This window comes from Somniosus microcephalus, chromosome 9 (genome assembly GCF_052327205.1).
Source record: "Somniosus microcephalus isolate GS21.2 chromosome 9, FLI_Smic_1.0, whole genome shotgun sequence".
Classification (NCBI taxonomy): Eukaryota; Metazoa; Chordata; class Chondrichthyes; order Squaliformes; family Somniosidae; genus Somniosus; species Somniosus microcephalus.
This window is the reverse complement of record NC_140995.1, coordinates 6,897,744-6,914,203: the sequence shown is the minus strand read 5'-3', so window position 1 is coordinate 6,914,203 and position 16,460 is coordinate 6,897,744. Positions and strand designations below refer to the sequence as shown.

The following is a 16,460-nucleotide window of genomic DNA, read 5'->3' as shown; positions in this document are numbered from 1 at the left end:
TTCACCACCCTCTGAGTGAAGAAATTTCTCCTCATCTCAGTCCTAAATGTCCTACCCCGTATCCTGAAACTGTGACCCCTCGTTCTAGACCCCCCAGCCAGGGGAAACATCCTCCCTGCATCCAGTCTGTTTAGCCCTGTCAGAATTTTATATGTTTCAATTAGTTTTTCTCATGCAGAGGTACTCAAAGTAATCTTAAGATCTGTGTGGCCCGTAAATCGAGGGGCGGGAGGGGTAGTCGCATCCTCCGCATCTGCTGTCGTGCCCACCTTTCCTCCTCCTCCTCCTCCTGCTCCTCCTCCTCCTCATCATCATCCTCCTCCTCCTCCTCCTCCTCTTGCTCCTCCTCTTCCTCCTCCTCCATTAACATTGCAAACAAGGGAATGTCCATTTGGATTCTCATACCTGGAACTCGGAATCTCTCCCTGTTGGTTGTGGCAGAAATATCCCGGTGGTCTTGGAAGCCCGCACGCTGTTTGGGGCAAATCCCGCTCTAACCAGGTGTAATCAGAACATGTTAAATGCTCTTCTGTAACTCCGGTCTGCAGGCTCCAACGGAAAGCACGTCCGGTCTCAGCTGATCCTGGCAGCAGGTGCGCCTCTTTTAACTGGTTGGGAATTAACTCTTTGTGCACTAGGAGCACAATTCACGGGTCCTGGGCTTCCAACATCTGCATTTTAATATATTCTTCTGAGCTGCCAGCAGCTTTGGCAAGCGCGTGCATGGAAGGCCCCGGGTGACGATTGAAACTACAGCACTGCAATCACGGTGTGAGGAAAACCTGTGGCAATGGGTCCTGTCCCAGAATCCACTGACACAGTTGTCCGTACACTGCTTCTAAGCCCCAAGCTCACCAAAAACAATCAGTAAATTTGGGGCCTTGATGCTCCGATTTTTTTCCATCCTGTAATTCTATACAAATGTAATGTGCACAATGTGTCAGTTAAAAACCACATGGATTGTAAAGATACTGGATAAACAAAGAGTGATGGGTAATGTCAAAGGAGGTCATAAAGAACTTCATCTCCTTCAGCCCCACAACCCCCCGAGATATCTGCGCTCCTCTAATTCTGCCCGCTTGAGCATCCCGGATTATAATCACTCCACCATTGGTGGCCGTGCCTTCTGTTGCCTGGGCCCTAAGCTCTGGAATTCCCTGCCTAAACCTCTCCGCCTCACTACCTCTCTCTCCTCCTTTAAGACGCTTCTTAAAACCGACCTCTTTGACCAAGCTTTTGGTCACCTGCCCTAATTTATCCTTATGTGGCTCGGTGTCAAATTCTTTTGTCTTATAATACTCCTGTGCAGCGCCTCGGAATGTTTTACTATGTTAAAGGCGCTATATAAATACAAGTTGTTGTATAAAATGAAATCGCATCGTCCGCATGCCCGATACGAGACTCCCAAAACAAGCGCTCTACTCGGAGCTCCGGCACGGCAAGAGAGCCCCAGGTGGGCAGAGGAAACACTTCAAGGACACCCTCAAAGCCTCCTTGAAAAAGTGTAACATCCCCACCGACACCTGGGAATCCCTGGCCCAAGACTGCACAAAGTGGAGGAGAAGCATCCGGGAAGGCCCCGAACACCTCGAGTCTCTTCGCTGGGAGCAAGCGGAAGCCAAGCGCAAGGAGCGCACGTCAACCCAAGCACCCCACCCCACCCGCCCCTTCAACCACTGTCTGCCCCACCTGTGACAGAGACTGTAGGTCCCGCATTGGACTCATCAGTCACCTGCGAACTCACTTTTTTAGTGTGGAAGCAAGTCATCCTCGGTTCCGAGGGACAGCCTAAGAGAGAGAGAGAAAGTGAAATGTGCATAAAAAAAGATGATTGATACTATCTACACTTCAAGTTTTAAATACCGTTTCCCTTTCAGTGATTTCATGGCAGTTCCCACAAGCTGGCCTATCGCCCACAATCCAGAAGCTTCATTTGATTTTCGCAGAGTGAAGTTACCCTGTAGCGAGCAGATGAGTGAATTTTGGGGGTGTAATCCTTTGGTAGAACTGAATAAATAAGGAGGATTTTTAAAAAAGTAAGGAGGAAGAAGAAAGGATCAAAGCACCGTCTGCACTTGTTGTCAGTGTTGGCCCAGGTTCCCTCCCGTCGGGTCAGTGAAACCTGTCCTGCTTTGCCAGATTCTCCTGTTTCAATGTGAGACACGACTGACCTCCCCCACTGCCTCAGCTATTCACACATTCTTCGTCTCCCTTTTGTCATTAATTCCTTTTATTATGCTTCTTCCTATCATCTCGTGTTAATATCACCTCAGCCGTTGAACGATCTCCTGTTTTTCTTTTTAAGCACATTTACAGGTCATTCTACCCTACTTCCTCTCTCGTGTGGGTGATTTTTTTTTTCTTCCCCCTTTTCTTTGTTCTTTTTCTGTCTGAAATGCAGTTCCTTTTTATTGCCGTTCAGACGGAGGGTTTATACCCAAAACATTAACTTGTCCTTTCTCTCGACAGATCCTGACTGACCTGTTCTTCCTCCCTAAACCTCTCCGCCTCTTTCCTCCTTTTAAGACACTCCTTAAAACCTACCTCTTTGACCAAGCTTTTGGTCACCTGCCCTAATAGCTCCTTACATTTCGCAAGCCTACATTTCGTTGTACTGCACTTGTGCACTAACAATGACAATAAAAGTTGATTTGATTTGATTTGATTATGTGGCTCGGTGTCAAATGCTGGTGATAATCGCGCCTGTGCAGCGCCTTGGGACCTTTTACTACGTTAAAGGCGCTATATAAATGCAAGTTGTTGTTGCTGTTTGTTTCCAACTTGTGTAGGTTTTTTTTGTTGCCTTTTTTCAGTTAACATAATTGTTTAGGATTGCCTGTCGCACTTACTGACATTGAATTCCGTCTGCCAGTTTTTTTTTAGCCCATTCCTCCCAACTTATCAATATCCCTTTGCAGTTTCCTTCGGTCTTCTAAAGAATTAACTATACCTCCTGCTTTTGGATTCATCTGCAAATGTCGACACCGCTGCCTCTCGGCCTATACCCAAATCAAAGATAAACACGGTGCCCTATGAATTGGGCCGTGTAACGCTTGTCTTTCAGGCGCTACACGGCCTTCTGTCCCCAATATGCCGGGCGGGGAAGAGCGTGCGCACTTCCGACAGAACCGTGCTGCCCGCCATATTGGGTAAGGACAAACGAGGAGTCCTTTACCCGGTGCCTGAAGCAGACGTTGGGCCCTTTGCATATGCCAGAGGTTCCCAAACCTTACTTATTGTGCAGCCCCTTCCAGATCTCCCAGCTGCCCGCGTACCCCTACCAGCACACAATATTTTAACCCCTTTAATGCCCAAGCATTGTGGAAAATGTACAAATTATAATACACATTTACAACTTAAACAATGGCTTAATAGTTCTATGATACATAGCGGGTGATCTGTAAAGAATAAGAACATAAGAAATCGGAGCAGGAGTCGGCCATTCGGCCCCTCGAGCTTGCTCCGTCATTCAATAAGATCATGGCTGATCTTCTACCTCATCTCCACTTTCCTGCACTATCCACATATCCCTTGATTCTCTTAATATCCAAAAATCTATCGATCTCTGTCTTGAATATACTCAATGACTGAGCCGCCACAGCCCTCTGTGGTAGAGAATTCCAAAGATTCACCACCCTCTCAGTGAAGAAATTTCTCCTCATCTCAGTCCTAAATGGCCGACCCCTTATTCTGAGACGGTGACCCCTGGTTCTAGACTCCCCAGCCAGGGGAAACATCCTCCCTGCATCTACCCTGTCAAGCCCTGTAAGAATTTTGTATGTTTCAATGAGATCACCTCTCATTCTTCGAAACTCTATAGAATATAGGCCTAGTCTACTCAATCTCTCCTCATAGGACAATCCCCCCATCCCAGGAACCAGTCTGGTGAACCTTCGTTGCACTCCCTCTATGGCAAGTATATCCTTCCTTAGGTAAGGAGACCAAAACTGTCCACAATGCTCCAGGTGTGGTCTCACCAGGGCCCTATATAATTGCAGTAAGACGTCTTTACTCTTACACTCAAATCCTCTTGTAATAAAGGCCAACATACCATTTGCTTTCCCAATTGCTTGCTGTACCTGAATGTTAACTTTCAGTGATTCGTGTACAAGGACACCCAGGTCCCTCTGAACACCAACATTTCCCAATCTCTCTCCATTTAAAAAATACTCTGCTTTTCTATTTTTCCTACCAAAGTGGATAACTTCACATTTCTCCACATTATATTCCTGTCTATACCCCCTTGAAGCCTCCTTGCATCCTCCTCACAACTTACATTCCCACCCAGCTTTGTATCATAACTTGACCCCGGAGTGAAGTTCAAAGGAACGTGCCAAGATCTTGCCACGTGACAGCCATCGAACCATCCGTGTGGACCAGTAGATTGACGTGCTCGCTTCCCATCTCATTACATAGAGCGGAAAATATTCTGGAATTCAAGGGTTGAGCTTTTATAGAGTTTACCATCTTCACAGCATTGTCCAGCACCACCTCCATGTTGGTAGGCCTGCTTTTGGCAGCGAGTGTTTCCCTCTGTATACTGCAATGCACCCACATCGCATTGGGAGCATCACTACTCCACAGACTTTGCTCCATCGGTACTGATGCCAATACTTTGTGACCAGACAATATTATATTGATTTATGATGGTAAGTTTTTTTTTTACTTATCTCGGCCACCTCGCCTTTAATCATCGCCCCCGAAGCGGCCGGCTGCACGATGCTCGCCTCCTGCGGCTGTCGGTGTTACATAGAAACATAGAAGATGGGAGCAGGAGTAGGCCATTCGGCCCCTCGAGCCTGCTCTGCCATTCAATGTGATCATGGCTGATCATCCAAATTCAGTACCCGGTCCCTGCTTTCTCTTCGTATCCCTTGATCCCTTTAGCCTTAAGAAATATATCTAACTCCTTCTTGAATATATTTAATGAATTGGCCTCTACTGCCTTCTGTGGTAGAGAATTCCACAGGTTCACCACTCTCTGGGTGAAGAAATTCCTCCTCATCTCTGTCCTAAATGGCTTACCTCTTATCCTTAGACTGTGACCCCTGGTTCTGGACTCCCCGACCGTCGGGAACATCCTTCCTGCATCTAGTCTGTCTAGTCCTGTCAGAATTTTATAAGTTTCAATGAGATCCCCTCTCATTCTTCTAAACTCCAGTGAGTACAAGCCCAATCGACCCAATCTCTCCTCATACGTCATTCCTGCCATCCCAGGTATCAGTCTGGTGAATCTTCGCTGCACTCCCTCCATGGCAAGAACATCCTTAGATAAGGCGACCAGAACTTCACAAAATACTCAAGGTGTGGTCTCACCAAGGCCCTGTATAACTGCAGCAAGACATCCTTGTTCCTGTACTCGAACCCTCTCGCTACGAAGGCCAACATACCATTTGCCTTCTTAACCGCCTGCTGCACCTGCATGCTTACCTTCAGCGACTGGTGCACAAGGACACCCAGGTCTCGTTGCACTTCCCCTTCTCCCAATCTATTGCCATTCAGATATGTGTGTGTTTTCGACCGGTGCTGCACGGGGCGGAAGGAACTTTTGGGACCGGGGCGACGCGCACAGTGATGATGTCACGATCTCTGGGCGAAGGAGATTGGGGCACAACGCCGTAACGCCGCCGCAAAACTCCCTCCGAATATGGCGGGAGTCAATGTCAGCGCCGTGTCCGATCGCAATGCCGTTCGCGCCCCTAACGTGAGGCGCAAAGGCACCCAATTTTACTCCCATTGTGTTATTGTAATGCGACACTCGATTAATGCTCACTTTAGTCTTTCATAATGCTGTAAAGACTTTCTAATTATCTTTACTGCTCTCCACAGTAGCAATGAGCAATGCTGTTGGAGATGCCATTTAATGCACAGAAATGCGAGGTGATACATTTTGGGAGAATGACTGTGGCGGGAGAATCTACACCAAATGGTAAAGATTTGAAAGGAGGAGAGGAGCAGAGAGACTGGGGTTCAGATGCACAAATCTTTAAAATGGGAGGACAAGTTGGAAGAAGACGAGAAAAAAAAAAAGACTTGCATTTATATAGCGCCTTTCACGACCACCGGACGTTCCAAAGCGCTTTACCACTCCCTCAGTACTGCACTAGAGCGTCAGCCTAGATTTTTGTGCTCAAGTCTCTGGAGTGGGACTTGAACCCACGACCTTCTGTAAAGTTGTAAAATCAAAGCTTTTGAGATCCTAGGTTTTACAAGTAGGGGCGGAGAGCACAAAAAGCAAAGTGGTAATCTTAAACCTGTACAAAACATTGGTTAGGCCGTGTTTAGAAAGAAAGACATTTATATTTTCCACGACCATTAGACGTCCCAAAGCGCTTTTCAGCCAATGAAGTACTTTGGAGTGTAGCCACTGTTGTAATGTAGGAAACGCAGCAGCAAATTTGCGCACAGCAAGCTCCCAGAAACAACAATGGGCTAATGACCAGATAATCTGTTTTTTGTTATGTTGATTGAGTGATAAATATTGGCCAGGACACCGGGGATAACTCCCCTCTTTGAAATAGTGCCCATGGGATCTTTCACGTTCTTCTGAGAGAGCAGACGGGGCCTCGGTTTAACGTCTCATCTGAAAGACGGCACCTCCGACAGTGCAGCACTCCCTCAGCACTGCACTGGAGTGTCAGCCTAGCTTTATGTGCTCAAGTCCCTGGAGTGAGACTTGAACCCACAACCTTCTGACTCAGAGGCGAGTGTGCCTCCCACTGAGCCACAGCTGACAATTAATTTGGAATAGTGGGGCTAATTTTTTCTTTGGGCAGTGGCGCAAAACTGGCGATATCCGATCAGCTACTCGCTATCCATATTCATCATAACTTTTAAAAGGGAGATAGGTAAATATTTGAAAAGGATACGGGGAAAGGGCAGGGGAATGGGACAAAGTGGATCACTCTTTCAGGCAGCTGGCAGAGGCGCAGTGGGGCGAGTGACTGCCTCCTGTGCTGTGAAGTTATACGATTCGATGGGAGCGAGATTCAACTTATAGCCGCCTGTTTTGCGCCGGCCTGAATTCATCAGGCTGTTACTGGGGAGCTGCATCAAGATGCCCGTCGAAGCTTGCTGTCTCTGTTCAAATGAGGCCCGATGCTGAATTCCGCTCAGACCTCGGGCTCGCATTGACGTTCAAATCGAGCAACCACTCTGTTGACTTGCCGCCCATTTAGAGTGAAAGTTGATTTTCTCCCCCTATATTTTTATTTTTCTTGCATTTTAGTGTACATTGAAACAAATTAATATGCCTTCTAAGTTCATGGGCCGTATTTTGCGACCCCCCACGGGTGTGTACGAGCCGTGTACACGCCCATAGGGGCCTCGCAAGTGCCGGTTTCAGGCGTGTGAAGTGCATGGGCTAAAACCTGGCACTTCCGATCTGTGAAGAATCCTCTTGACAGATCGGACGCCTGCCCTGGAGAAGGGCCTCTGCGGGGGGGAGAGTTCCGCTTTCTGCAGAACCTCCGCCCGCTGAAAACACTTAGAAATCTTACGCCTGCGTAAGGCCTGCTTTTACCAGCATAAGAGTTTAAAAAAAAAAGAAAAAGAAAATGTTATCACTGATTTATAATTTAAAAATACTTTAAAAAAATAGTAAGTTTATTTTTAGCCCTGTACAAAACTTTAATTTTTTTCAAAAAATTAAATTTTTGTTTAAAATATTTAATTTAATGTCATTTTAATTAATTTTAAATGTGGTTTTAAAAAAAAAATGTATTTAATGTTTTACTGTTTTTTTAAATATCCCCATTCATACTTCTAACAGATCCGCCCGCACGAATGCTCCGATCGGAAATTCAGACCCATGTAGTCATGTGCCTTTTCCAGGCATATTTTGCTCCCTATTGTTTTGTAGTCCATCGGACGTGGAAGTTAATGTTTTTATAAAGAGTGTTTTTTGTAAACGTGCTTTGTCCCTTTAATGTACGTCTTTGTTCTTAGGTGGGGAAGACGGGAGCTTACCTGCAATTCCTTAGTATTCTGTCGAGGATGTTGATTCGACTGATGGAGGTAGATGTTTATGATGAAGAAGAAATTAACCTCAGTAAGTGTTTATTTTATACTTAACGTAGACCCTGGCATGATCTTCAAACATCTATCTATAATATTATAAAAAATACTATTTTATAGCATACATTTCTTGTCTGTCACAGTTAAAGTTTCAAAATTCCTGTGTCACACTTTAAAAAAAAATATAAAGAAACAAAGACAGTTATTTGACACAGAAGCCAGAATGTCTGTATCCTCTGTGACCTTAGCGTTAACATGTTTAAAAAAAAAACAGAAAATCAGCTTCACATTCGAAGCAGAATAGTAGATCTGGGTTACATGGTACTACGTGGTCCTTATAAAATAGTGGGCGAAATTTTCAACTTTGGTGGGGGCATAAAACAGCTGCTACCAGATTGTCCTCCCTTTATACACTTGGCCCGGTTTTCCTCAAGCCTGATCCAATTCCTATTGCTTTTTGCCCCACTGATGTTGAAAGTTTTGCCCAGTATATTTGGCTTTTCAGGAGATTCACTCGTATTTAATAATTTATTACAATTTCATGATCCGATCCTGTTTATAACATCCAACTTTGCTGAATACACAGCTTACACCCACAGAGGAAAAAAAATGATAGGTGGCATAGCTGGTTGTGTTCAGTAACTCTTCAACTATTTACAAAGAAAGAAAGACTTGCATTTCTGTAGCGCCTTTCACGACCACCGGACGTCTCAAAGCGCTTTACGGCCAATGCAGTACTTTGTTGGAGCGTAGTCGCTGTTGTAATGTGGGGAAAAGAATGAAACATAGAACCGAAACTCATTCCGACCCCTTCTTATTCCCTGAGACTGATTTTTTTTATGACCACGAGGGGGTAGACATTCGTCGGAGCCCGGTTTCAGGCGTGGAGGCTGCGAAGCAGCCGCAATGCGTGGCCGAACCAGACCCAGCCATGAAAACTGAGTTGGGGTGAAGAAGGAATTTCGTATGAACACATTGGGGGCAGTGTCCCCTTTAATTTTTTTTTGGGTGCGCGGCCCCTTTAACGTACCATTGAAATTCCCACGCAAGCGCGGTTTTTTTCCTATTTGAAAGCCGGCTGCGCGGGAGCTCTAGATCGCTGTGTGGCTTCACGGTTTAAAGGGAACATCGACTGGGGGTAACTTTGACTGTGCGATAGAGGGGCCAATAGCAAATTGGCAGTCCGCTTTAAATAAAAAATCAGTAGAGATGTAAACTGGGCTGTTGATTCCGTGTCGCCCGTTTTAAACTACTGCACAAAGTCACAATTGCCCCCATTAACGGTTCATAATTACCTGCATTAAGACCACAGCGTAATTTCAAAACAATGGAGAATAAGGAAATGGAGGCTGGTTACAAGGCAGTGATCTGCCTGAGGGCTCAGAAGATCCGATAAAACACGAGTTAATAGAGCAATTTGTAACCATCGTGTGAGAGCTCGGAGCTGGAAGTTTTAGGTTTGAAGACACTTCTTAAAAAAAAAAAACAATCTGCCTTTATTCTTCTATATATCTTTAATGTTCAGTTCTCTGGATGGTTTTATCCTAGTATTATGAGGCTGTTTTTTATATCACGGCAGTTGTTGACAGCTCCTTGCTCTAGTCTGTCAGTGCTCAGTGAAGTTAAAAGAAAAGAAAGACTTGCATTTCTATAGCGCCTTTCACGACCACCGGACATCTCAAAGCGCTTTACAGCCAATGAAATACTTTTTTGAAGTGTAGTCACTGTTGTAATGTGGGAAACATGGCAGCCAATTTGCGCACAGCAAGCTCCCACAAACAGCAATGTGATAATGACCAGAGAATCTGTTTTTGTTATGTTGATTGAGGGATAAATATTGGCCTCAGGGCACCGGGGAGAACTCCCCTGCTCTTCTTCGAAATAATGCCATGGGGATCTTTTACATCCACCTGAGAGCAGACGGGGCCTCGGTTTAACGTCTCATCCGAAAGACGGCACCTCTGACAGTGCAGCACTCCCTCAGCACTGCGCTGGAGTGTCAGCCTAGATTTATGTGCTCAAGTCTCTGGAGTGGGACTTGAACCCACAACCTTCTGACTCAGAGACGAGTGTGCTACCCACTGAGCCACAGCTGACACAATGGTGGACATAATAACAAGCTTCTTTGAATGATTATATGGAAAATAATATAACTAGAAGGTATAAGACTGTAATTTGGCACATGATGGCAGTAGTCTCCAGTTATATTACCATCTTGTAGCTCGCCACCATCCACCTGTTGTGCCACATTTAAAGCTTTCGTACGTTCACTGTTAATTTCTCAAACCAATAAGGGTGTAATGGCCATTATAAACCCAAAAAGCTTATAAATCATTAACTTAATGGGAAATAATGTTGATGTTATCAACTTGTCAGGAGGTGATGCTGATCTTGTTCTGCTACTCGAGGTTGTTTCAATATGAATTGAGGAAATCACAGTAATACCTCCTGAAATCAAATTTTCTTGTGGTTTTACAACGCTAGACATTTACGCACAGAAGACTGAATCTTTGTTACTGGAAATGCGCAGCAGCAGAATCGAATGGATGAACTCAAAATCTCGTTTCCTTATTTCCATTTGCTTTTTTTTTAGAAGCCAGAGAGGACCCTGCCCCACAGCCGAGCTTACTGTGGCCGGATTCGGAGACTTTCAGTAAACTGCTGTTTGACTCCACCGTTCACGATTCAAAGTACGAAGATGCAAGTCCAGTTTATTCCAGGGACCTTGCAAGTAACAAAGGTCAATCATTTCATTATTTTCAATTCTGTCAGTGTATAGCCAGCAAAAAAAAAATGTTTCATATATAGAGAGAGAGAAGCTGAAGGAATGACCGAAGGCCACTGTTTGATGAGAGGCAATGGTACTGTGCGCAAAATGCTTCAATGATTTGGAAATACATCCTGGAGGGTCATTCCTGTGGCATTAAGTAAGGGTAACACGGGTGGGGTGGGGGGGGGTGGCATGTGGGGGAGATGAAATGTACATCTGCGGGGTATAATTTTATTTCTTTTCAGTTAGCTTGTTAAAATGATAGTTTGAAGCAAGATAGTTTAGCAGCGAGTTCAACAATATATTGCAGTACATAGTACTGTAGAATGCTGGTACCTACTCGCAGTTGCCACAAGGCTAGTTACAGCTCGGCGGGGGGGGGGGGGGGCGGTTTGGGGGTGATTTGTGGGCAGATGTCGGGGCGGTGTGGGAGTTAAGGAGGTCGGGGGCGGTGGGGGGGTTAAGGAGGTCGGGGAGCGGTGGGGGGGGGGTTAAGGAGGTCGGGGAGCGGTGGGGGGGGGTTAAGGAGGTCGGGGAGCGGTGGGGGGGGTTAAGGAGGTCGGGGAGCGGTGGGGGAGTTAAGGAGGTCAGGGGGCGGTGGGGGGGTTAAGGAGGTCAGGGGGCGGTGGGGGAGTTGAGGTCAGGGGGCGGTGGGGGAGTTAAGGAGGTCAGGGGGCGGTGGGGGGGGTTAAGGAGGTCCGGGGGCGGTGGGGGGGTTAAGGAGGTCAGGGGGCGGTGGGGGGGTTAAAGTGGTCAGGGGGCGGTGGGGGGGGTTAAGGAGGTCAGGGGGCGGTGGGGGGGTTAAGGAGGTCAGGGGGCGGTGGGGGGGTTAAGGAGGTCAGGGGGCGGTGGGGGGGTTAAGGAGGTCGGGGGGCGGTGGGGGAGTTAAGGAGGTCGGGGGGCGGTGGGGGAGTTAAGGAGGTCGGGGGGCGGTGGGGGAGTTAAGGAGGTCGGGGGGCGGTGGGGGGGGTTAAGGAGGTCGGGGGCGGTGGGGGGTTAAGGAGGTCGGGGGGCGGTGGGGGGGTTAAGGAGGTCGGGGGCGGTGGGGGAGTTAAGGAGGTCGGGGGCGGTGGGGGGAGTTGAGGTCGGGGGGCGGTGGGGGGTTAAGGAGGTCGGGGGGCGGTGGGGGGTTAAGGAGGTCGGGGGGCAGTGGGGGGGAGTTAAGGAGGTCGGGGGGCGGTGGGGGGAGTTGAGGTCGGGGGTGGTGGGGGGGTTAAGGCGGTGGGGGGGTTAAGGAGGTCGGGGGGCGGTGGGGGGTTAAGGAGGTCGGGGGGCGGTGGGGGGGTTAAGGAGGTCAGGGGGCGGTGGGGGGGTTAAGGAGGTCGGGGCGGTGGTGGGGGGGTTAAGGAGGTCAGGGGGCGGTGTTCCTCTGCTCAGTTATGTAATTGGGTTGTTTAGGCTCCATGGAGCACCTCCGGCTGATTCCACCGCTTCCTGGGACCTACCCCGACCTTCCCCGTTGTGACCCCGGGAAGTGGCAGCAACATGGGTGGGTGTGCAGGAGGCTTTGACCCCAGCTCCCCGCTGTCATTTACATGCAACAAGCGGGCGAGGAGAGACCAGCGGGGTTCGGGCGTGGGGGGATGCGGATACAGGTCGGCAGTAGAGTGGTGCTCGATTGCAGGAGTGTCTGGACTACTGTTTAGGTGCTGCTGCTGTTACTGCCATGGCACAGACTCTCAAACTCATTCACAAGTGATGGAAGCTTTAAATAAATCAGAGGACCACTGGCATTCAAATCACAGCTTCTGGTCAGCAAAACTTATCTTAAAAATTTATACTGAATCAGAAGCTGGCACAATAAAAATCCCACCCTTTCAAATTAGAAAATCTTCTGGGGGTCTCATGGGTCTTCCAGTTAACCTGCCCTTTCAGTGCTGGCACTTCCTCTTAGTTTCTTAATCTCCCCCAGTAGAGCACCTCTACCAGTGTCGAGGTATTCCCACTCCATGCTGGTGAGGACCGACTGGAAAATCAATGCACTGTCCAGTGCGCTGCTCCCGCCCAGTTAGTGCCAGGAGAGGAAGATCGGCCTCTTGGAGTGCAGAACACAAGTGCACCTTCTGTGCTTGCCTGAAATGCCTCGGACGCAGGGAGAGAGGATGTCGCTCCAGATCCAGCTGGTTGGCTAATATTTGATAACAGGTCGGAATTGCCAGTTATAAACCAAAACTGGCAATGTCACTTAAATGCAAGATGAGGTGTAGAAAGTTAATGTTATAAGATTGGAGTAGACACTGGTATTTAACTGTGAACTAGTGGACCCCAGGGTCAGGTCAGGATGATAGGAAGTTAAGCTACATGCCCTAAACATCCCCTTCGTGCCAATTTTCATCCGGACCTTGGCTTCCTGGCCCAGTGTTATACTACTGCAAGTGTATAGATTGTTCCACGAATTTGCGTTCCCAGAGTGGAGCTTTCCCTGCCAGGGGTGGGAATCCTGAATTTGGGTCAGCGGAGGATTTTCTGTTTATTAAATGAATAGATGGAAGTGTGCACTCCCACTGTACTCAGCTCCATACTCTGAGCACAAGTTAGTAAAATCTATCCTTGTGTGTTTCTGCCAGTTGCTGACCAAAGTTCCCTAACTTAACAGGATATAAAGCCAATAAGAAAGAAGATGACATCTATCTGCGACGCCATACAACACGAATGAGGTTGTCCAAATATGCTGCGTATAACACATACCACCACTGTGAACAGTGCCATGAATACATGGGTTTCAATCCCCGATGCCAGGTATGCGTGTGGCGAGGTTGACAATTAAGCAACAGCAGTGTGGTTTAGAAATCCAAAGAGCAATTATTTGAGCTCATTCTACAAACTCTCTTTGTGCCCCAAGTAAAGAAGTCTAGTTCCACAAGCAAGCTCTCGCTCCGCATGAATCAAAACAGATGCACAAAGTCCCCATTGCTATCAGATAGTACATACGAGTTCCACTAAGTCTCATGCTGGAAGACTGATAATACCAGCCATTTGCTGTAACAGACTGCACAATCAGACCGGTTTATTTGTGCTGTGTCATTCACAGGAGCGATAATGCAGGCACGTTATTGAATCGGTTCACATAATGGCCCAGAAATTCGGGTCGGGGGCTTCCCGCGGGTGTAAGCCCCCGACCTGCACTTACCTTGCGTGCCGGCCGTTGAGCTGTGGGCCCGCGTGGGATTCCGATCCTGGGCCTCCTCCAGCTGCCGGCGCGCAGTGCTTGCGTATCCCAGGGACGCAGTTAGTTCGAAGCGTCCCCTGGGATCACATGGGCCATGGGGAGCCAATGGTAGCAGGGAATGCTTCATTCATAAGTTTGACGGGAAGAGCTGTCAAACCTATAAATACTATAAGCCCCAAAACATAACTAAATCTTCAAATAAATTTTTTAAAATAAACTATAAATTACATGAAATAACTATTTTAAACAATAATTTAAATTTTTGAAAAAATAATTTTATTTTCTAACGGGGCTAAAAATAAACTTACCTTTCTTTAAAGTATTTAAAAATAATAAACCTGTGGAAAAAATGTTTTAATTTTAATTACTTCACCACTTACCTTGTTAAAAGCAGGCCTTACGCCTGCTTTTTAAAAGTGTAACTCCTGGAGACTTACCCTCCCAGAGAAACTTGCAAAAAAAAAACGTATGTTCAATGCGCACGCGCTGCCTCTCCTGCGCACGCGTTCCACCTCTGAACCCCTTTTTTCAGGGGAAAGGAAGTTCCAGTTTCATGCGCAGTGCATGCAGGAAACCGGCACTTCCATTGGGCCTGCGGGTGAGTACCCCGTGCGTACTCACCCGGGGAGAGCCGAATTTCTGGGCCATTGTGTTCTGAAGTCAGTTCACAAAGATTCAATCAGACAAACAAGTCAAATGAAATCCTTTCAAAACTTCCTTTCAAAACTTAGGATAAAACAAATAATTTTTAGAGAAAGACCACAGTCTGATTCTTTAAGGAATCAACATAAAGCAGTTGTTGCAGGATTTATCTGGTTGCATGTGTGTGAAATCACTATCCCTTTGGGCAGACAAAGCTTAAAAGTACTGTTACGTACGTACGTATAATGTGTAGGACTTTATAATACTCATAAAAGAACTTTTAAAAAAAAAAAAAAAACCAGTTTCTGATTTGAAGGACAATCTGAGATCAAGTTATCTACTTGAACAGCATCTACAGTCCACCCAACCTGCAAACATAAAGGCACAATAACAATGGGCTGGATTTTATGGGGGGTCAGCGGGTGCGATCGGTGGCGGGTCGGGTGGGAAAGTGTTTTTTCCCCCCCAGTGTGTCGGGACCCTGCTGTGAACCCGCCACCAAATGTCGGGTCTGTCAGCGCTGAGCTGACCCGACACGCAGTGGCGGGGGAGACAATTAAAATCATCAGTGGCTTGTTTACAGCCACTTAACAATGGTCTATTCCCAGATTTTTGGATTTGACAGACTGCCCACCGGTTTCCTGCTGTGCCTAGACCTCATCTGCGAAGCTGAGGCGGGAGGTCAGTGGCCATTGAATCAGCTGATGAATTGACAGCTTCAAATGTCAAGTCAAAGCTCCCAGCTGATTGAGAAATGTTCCCTTAATGACTAGCTTCTCTAAACTGCATTTCCACTACAGATTCAGGATGCTGCAAGTCTTTACACAAGTCTCCATCCAGTCTGACCTCATTACCTCTCCCACCATTGACAGATTGCTTCTGTCATCTCTACGTCACCTGCCACCTATTACATCAGCATCGGTGCCCTTGAAACTCTCTGTCCTTGGTCCTCAGAATCCCACCATGATGAGCCCCAACACCAGCATCACCAACAACAACAGCAACCTTCTCCGCAATCACTTGATGTTGCACAGGACAGAGAGCATCAGCACCCAACCACATTCCTGCCAGGGATGACCTCACCATGGCCAGATTTACTTCACTTGACACTGTGCACCCTGGCTGCCAGGTTGGCACCACCCCCCACCAACACCATAAAGCATCCCTACAATGCCCAAGTCATTCCTTTCACACTCATCACCATTGTGAGGGGTACAGTTATGTCTCCCCATTCACTAAGCCACTTCCAAAGGTGCACACAAATCTGTCCAAGAATGCAAAGTGTTGAAAATAAAGGTTTCAATGTTTGACAGCACATTATTAGAAACTTTACAGGAACATTGCATAAAACACCCAAGTGCTTACCCTTGTGTGTTGTTAGTTGGTATGATTACACTAGGATGAGGGTGAGTATGAGGGGTGGCTAGTGAGATGGGGATGTGATGAGAGGCACAGCAGGGTGAGGTTGAGTGTGGCTTTGTACTAACGTTTTGTGATCTACTGAGATCATTGAAACATTTGCGGCACTGCACCCAGGTTCTCCTGACCACATCCCTGCTTGTGCCCTCCTGTGCAATGTGCAACCAGGCTGTGTTGATCTCCTAGGGAGGTCTCTTCCACCCATGGGAAGGGAAGAGGACCTCCCAGTGTACTGCGACTCCCTCCATAAGCATATGGAAGGAGAAATGGGAGAGCCTGGGTGCAGCTGTACACCTCTATGCAGTGATTGTCAGTGTTTGCAGCATCTCAATGCTGTAGAACACTGACAGCACAAATGTCAAATTAAAGTTGGCCATGGTCCCTTTAAGGAAACCGGCTGATGATGTGTCATCAAATGACGTCACCAGACCCGCTTCCTCTAAT

General features: G+C 47.2%; 1 protein-coding gene across 4 annotated transcripts in view; it reads left to right on the top strand.

The window, feature by feature from the left end:
- greb1 (growth regulating estrogen receptor binding 1) overlaps positions 1-16,460 on the top strand; it is a 345,678-nt gene that overhangs the window by 298,041 nt on the left and 31,177 nt on the right. For all 4 annotated transcript variants that reach the window (XM_085996301.1, XM_085996302.1, XM_085996298.1 and 1 more), the window contains 3 exons: positions 7,948-8,050; positions 10,610-10,756; positions 13,383-13,525. In XM_085996301.1, the coding sequence (XP_085852427.1) occupies positions 7,948-8,050; positions 10,610-10,756; positions 13,383-13,525 (393 nt within the window). The remainder of the gene's footprint in view (positions 1-7,947; positions 8,051-10,609; positions 10,757-13,382; positions 13,526-16,460) is intronic.